This window comes from Coregonus lavaretus (genome assembly GCF_964263955.1).
Source record: "Coregonus lavaretus genome assembly, contig: HAP1_SCAFFOLD_959, whole genome shotgun sequence".
Classification (NCBI taxonomy): Eukaryota; Metazoa; Chordata; class Actinopteri; order Salmoniformes; family Salmonidae; genus Coregonus; species Coregonus lavaretus.
The window spans coordinates 3,314-10,000 of NW_028165457.1; the positions used below are offsets into that span (position 1 = coordinate 3,314).

At 42.7% G+C, this 6,687-nt stretch overlaps 1 protein-coding gene across 1 annotated transcript in view; it reads right to left on the reverse strand.

Annotated features, from left to right (window-relative positions):
* Positions 1-337: 337 nt before the first annotated feature.
* Positions 338-6,687, reverse strand: part of tmc6b (transmembrane channel-like 6b) — a 31,551-nt gene continuing 25,201 nt past the window's right edge. Inside the window, exons 17-22 of the mRNA XM_084190961.1 lie at positions 4,416-4,491; positions 4,118-4,251; positions 3,479-3,655; positions 2,956-3,034; positions 2,116-2,214; positions 338-1,948 (exon numbers count right to left, since the gene is read on the reverse strand). Of these exons, the coding sequence (XP_084047087.1) occupies positions 1,934-1,948; positions 2,116-2,214; positions 2,956-3,034; positions 3,479-3,655; positions 4,118-4,251; positions 4,416-4,491 (580 nt within the window). The 3' untranslated portion in view covers positions 338-1,933. The remainder of the gene's footprint in view (positions 1,949-2,115; positions 2,215-2,955; positions 3,035-3,478; positions 3,656-4,117; positions 4,252-4,415; positions 4,492-6,687) is intronic.

The window sequence follows — 6,687 nt, forward strand, 5'->3', positions numbered from 1 at the left end:
ATCATCCAACCAGGATTTCTGTAACACCTGGGAATTCTGGGAAAGTTGGTGGAATTTTGCAACCCTAAACTCAAGCTGCTCTGGAGTTCATATTTATTGGATTAGATGGATCATGTATGTGTGCTATTAGGACAGGAAAGTGATTCTTTGTAAATTGTCAATATATTTAGCTGTTTTTTATGGTGCTGATTGCATGTCTGTAATACATTATAATTGTGTTAAATAATAGAAAGATGTGTTTCAATTATTTATATTAGATTTCTCCACTGAAAATTAAAATATTGAAGTCTAGCATAACCACTAGGTACACATCAGGTAAGCAAATACACACGCAGATATGGTAAAACATTTAATTACCTATAAAGTATACAAACAATAAAACAACTTCTTGAAAACAAAAAGAGACATTAAAATAACGTACTGTTTCAGGTGGTTGATCTTCTACGACCATTTCCTTTTTGAATGAACTAATCAGATCGCCCGATACTAAGCGGTGGACTCCTCCTACAGAGACAGTAAACATAGGATGCGTTCCAACAGACACTCTATTCTCTACAGAGTGCACTACTTTTGGCCAGCGCCCTAGAAAGTTGTGTACTATCTAGGGAAGAGTGCCATTTTGGAAGCAGAGAGACTAAACTTATCAAGAAATTATACCCTGAACACCAATTAACATAAAAACATAACAAAATCGTACAAAATAATTGTTATATATCAGAAATGGAAAGAAATAACCTATTTGTTCACAGTTGGTATGAAAGGGCTGTTGACAAAAGACCAGTTTATACAATAAAAAATCTAAAGTAATAAAACAATCATACTATTTACAATTAAAAAATAAAAATCCTATATTTCACAGAATTAACCCTGCTTAACAATGACACTGTTTTAACCCTTTGTGCAATGTTGGCAGCTTATTGGCATTTGATCTGTTCCCTATTCAAAGTTGTAAAAAAAAAAGTGCTTTCTGTTCTGTGTCCCTACAAGCACACCGTATCCCAGTCTCGTTTCCTCACCTCTTCACTCCTACATCCTTTCGCATGACCAGGGGTTCCAATCCAAGTTTTTTTTTTAAAAGGACAAACATCCTTGGTTGAAACTATTGAGCTTGATAAACCATTATTTTGTTTTGTGACATGTCCTTTCATTTCATATGAAGAATAAACAGTAAGGTGTAGCCTATGGCTTGGCCATAGTAAATTCATATAAACTCAGTGGTATTTTCCTATGTAGCCTAGTTACAGTAAGGTGTAACCTAGTTACAGTAAGGTGTAGCCTAGTTACAGTAAGGTGTAGCCTAGTTACAGTAAAATGTAGCCTATGGCTTGGCCATAGTAAGTTCACATAAAGACTGTGGTCTTTCCCTATGAGGTGTAGCCTGTTATTGGAAGAGGGAAATCCTGCTTTGTCCCATTCCCAATCCTATTCCCAATCCTTACAAGGACCAGATTCCTGGGAAAGAGTGTGGATCCTATTAGAATCCTGTTTTGGCCTATGTGGGATTTGTTATTGTAAAGAAGTAAATTCCTTTATAGTCCCAGTCCCAATCCCAACCCAGATTCCTGGGAAAGAGTGTACATCCTATGAGAATAGTTTTCCAGTTTAAGAATTACAACCCCAATTGTAAAGTGGTTATCCCACTGGCTATAGGGTGAACGCACCAATTTGTGAGTCGCTCTGGCTAAGAGCGTCTGCTAAATGACGTTAATGTGCCCTTGAGCAAGGCACTTAACCCTAATTGCTCCTGTAAGTCGCTCTGGATAAGAGCGTCTGCTAAATGACTAAAATGTAATGTAAATGTTAACAACTCTTCCCAGAGGCAGGAGAGGAGAGGTATATCCAGTTTTGTTCCATTCAGGACATTTCCCAAAGGATATTCAGAGATCTTCCGAGATATGCCCTCCACTGAGATGGGAGAGAAGTAGTGGGAATGCTAGCCGTTGGAATCCTGGGAAGAAGACAGGAGAAAGAGTGTTGTCAGAAATGTGAGCCAGAAGAAATTGGGAACAAAATAATGCATGCACGCACACACACACACACACACACACAAAACACACACACACACACACACACACACTCCCTCTCTTTTTTTATTTATCTCACACACACACACACCTGACTGGCCTGACTGGTGAGTCTGCGAGGAGAGAAGGGTGGTTTCTGCTGGTGGATGGCCTGGAGACGAGTGATCAGGAACTTCTTATCCTCCCCCTCCTAGAGAGAGAATGAACAGGTTACCAGGCAACAACCATGTAGCTGGCAATTAACACATTATACACAGTGTTAGAACAGGTTACCAGGCAACAACCATGTAGCTGGCAATTAACACATTATACACAGTGTTATAACAGGTTACTAGGCAACAACCATGTAGCTGGCAATTAACACATTATACAGTGTTAGAACAGGTTACCAGGCAACAACCATGTAGCTGGCAATTAACACATTATACACAGTGTTAGAACAGGTTACCAGGCAACAACCATGTAGCTGGCAATTAACACATTATACACAGTGTTAGAACAGGTTACCAGGCGACAACCATGTAGCTGGCAATTAACACATTATACACAGTGTTAGAACACTTTATGCCAAGTTAAGTGCTTGTATACACAGAGTGTTGAACGTACATTTTCTACATTGACATTTTAGTCATTTAGCAGACACTCTTATCCAGAGCAGCTTACAGTTAATGCATTCATCTTAAGATAGCTAGGTGGGACAACCACATGTCATAGTAAGTACATTTTTTTCTCAATAAAGTAGCTATCAGCAAAGTCTCTATCTGGGATTATTTAAGATACTCTTTGAAGAGGTAGGGTTTCAGATGTTTTCTAAAGGTAAATATGTATTACAGTGTTATTATGACATTAGTATTGTAATAAAAGGAGGTGTATGTTTTCTATCTGTATAACACTGTTATAAAGGGTTAAGTCACATTAGTTGAGACATTACGTTTTCTATCTGCTCCTGCAGTAGACTGATGATCTTCCTCTGTCCATCCACCACCTGGGTGTTGAAGTAAATCACTACCCTGAGAGAGACAAAGAGAGAGAGTGTATGAAAACACACTAAATCACAATGACTTTCTATTATACAGAGATACTGACAGAAATGGAAATGATCAAAACATCCTGAAGGAACTTAGTTTGTGTCAAATCATTCACAGAATCATCCCACTCACAGGAAGACACCAGGAACAGAAACAGAGGGTTCTCCGCGATGTAGTGAGCCCGGGCTAGCCAGGAAAGGTGTCTGTCTGTGTGTGTCTGTGTGTGTGTGTGTGTGTGTGTGTGTGTATGTGTCTGTGTCTGTGTGTCTGTGTGTCTGTCTGTCTGTGTGTGTGTGTGTGTGTGTGTGTGTGTGTGTGTCTGTGTGTGTGTGTGTGTGTGTGTGTGTGTGTGTGTGTGTGTGTGTGTGTGTGTGTGTGTGTGTGTGTGTGTGTGTGTGTGTGTGTGTGTGTGTGTGTACCACTCACAGGAAGATCCCAGCAGCCAGGAACAGAAACAGAGGGTTCTCCACGATGTAGCTGTGAGCCCAGGCTAGCCAGGCCAGGTTAGGGTTGTGTCTCCCCAACTCCTTCACCCACAGCTTCCCTGACTGGAACATAGTGGACAGGCTACGGAACGGACCGCATGACTCAGACGGACGGATACTGGAGGAAGGTATATAGATATTATAGTATATCAATGTGAATACTGTATATTGCAGGTATATGTGTGTTTGAATTTGCTAATGTGTGTTCAATATGTTCAGTGAGTGTGTTCAATATGTTCAGTGAGTGTGTTACTGACATCAGAGTGTGTTACTGACACCAGAGTGTGTTACTGACACCACAGTGTGTTACTGACACCACAGTGTGTTACTGACATCAGAGTGTGTTACTGACATCAGAGTGTGTTACCCGACATCAGAGTGTGTTACTGACACCAGAGTGTGTTACTGACACCAGAGTGTGTTACTGACATCAGAGTGTGTTACTGACATCAGAGTGTGTTGCTGACATCAGAGTGTGTTACTGACACCAGAGTGTGTTACTGACATCAGAGTGTGTTACTGACACCAGAGTGTGTTGCTGACATCAGAGTGTGGTACTGACACCAGTCCATCTCCCTACCTCCACATAGTGTAGGTAACACACACGGCAGCCCCCAGGAATGAAGGGAAGCAGAGGAGTGTGATGAAGATGGTGGTCATCTGACTGGCTCTATAGGGCTTCCTAGGGGACTGGCAGTTCATCATTACACTAGTCTGGTGGGGGGAGAATACTGTCAGAGAACCGTTTGATCAAGGTACAGAGTCAAGACAAGGTTCAAGGTCAGTTGACGTTCAGTTGTAGTTCCATAGTAAGTAGTCTACATAGTCCAGTTACCAGGATGACCATGGCACAGTGATCAAAACAGAGGTTTATGTACCTTCTTCATGTAGAAGAGAAGCAGTAGTTTGATGATCTGTACAGCAGGAAGCAGAGGAGTGAACAACACCCCCAACCTACACAACACAGACATGATACAACATCACTACAACACCCCCAACCTCCACAACACAGACATGATACAACATCACTACAACACCCCCAACCTCCACAAAACAGACAACATCACTACAACACCCCCAACCTACACAACAGACATGATACAACATCACTACAACACCCCCAACATGGTACAACATCACTACAACCCCCCAACCTCCACAACACAGACAACATCACTACAACACCCCCAACCTCCACAACACAGACATGATACAACATCACTACAACACCCCCAACCTCCACAACACAGACATGATACAACATCACTACAACACCCCAACCTACACAACACAGACATGATACAACATCACTAAAACACCCCCAACCTCCACAACACAGACATGATACAACATCACTACAACACCCCCAACCTACACAACACAGACATGATACAACATCACTACAACACCCCCAACCTCCACAACACAGACAACATCACTACAACACCCCCAACCTCCACAACACATACATGATACAACATCACCACAACACCCCCAACCTCCACAACAGACATGATACAACATCACTACAACCCCCCAACCTCCACAACACAGACAACATCACTACAACACCCCCAACCTCCACAACACAGACATCATACAACATCACTACAACACCCCCAACCTCCACAACAGACATGATACAACATCACTACAACACCCCCAACCTCCACAACAGACATGATACAACATCACTACAACACCCCCAACCTCCACAACAGACATGATACAACATCACTACAACACAGACATGATACAACATCACTAGAACACCCCAACCTACACAACACAGACATGATACAACATCACTACAACACCCCAACCTACACAACACAGACATGATACAACATCACTACAACACCCCCAACCTACACAACAGACATGATACAACATCACTACAACACCCCCAACCTACACAACAGACATGATACAACATCACTACAACCCCCAACCTACACAACACAGACATGATACAACATCACTACAACACCCCCAACCTCCACAACACAGACAACATCACTACAACACCCCCAACCTCCACAACACATACATGATACAACATCACCACAACACCCCCAACCTCCACAACAGACATGATACAACATCACTACAACACCCCCAACCTCCACAACACAGACATGATACAACATCACTACAACACCCCCAACCTCCACAACACAGACAACATAACTACAACACCCCCAACCTACACAACAGACATGATACAACATCACTACAACCCCCCAACCTCCACAACACAGACAACATCACTACAACACCCCCAACCTCCACAACACAGACATCATACAACATCACTACAACACCCCAACCTCCACAACACAGACATGATACAACATCACTACAACACCCCCAACCTCCACAACACAGACATGATACAACATCACTACAACACCCCCAACCTCCACAACACAGACAACATCACTACAAAACCCCCAACCTCCACAACACATACATGATACAACATCACCACAACACCCCCAACCTCCACAACAGACATGATACAACATCACTACAACCCCCCAACCTCCACAACACAGACAACATCACTACAACACCCCCAACCTCCACAACACAGACATCATACAACATCACTACAACACCCCCAACCTCCACAACAGACATGATACAACATCACTACAACACCCCCAACCTCCACAACAGACATGATACAACATCACTACAACACAGACATGATACAACATCACTAGAACACCCCAACCTACACAACACAGACATGATACAACATCACTACAACACCCCAACCTACACAACACAGACATGATACAACATCACTACAACACCCCCAACCTACACAACAGACATGATACAACATCACTACAACACCCCCAACCTACACAACAGACATGATACAACATCACTACAACCCCCAACCTACACAACACAGACATGATACAACATCACTACAACACCCCCAACCTCCACAACACAGACATGATACAACATCACTACAACACCCCCAACCTCCACAACACAGACAACATCACTACAACACCCCCAACCTCCACAACACATACATGATACAACATCACCACAACACCCCCAACCTCCACAACAGACATGATACAACATCACTACAACACCCCCAACCTCCACAACACAGACATGATA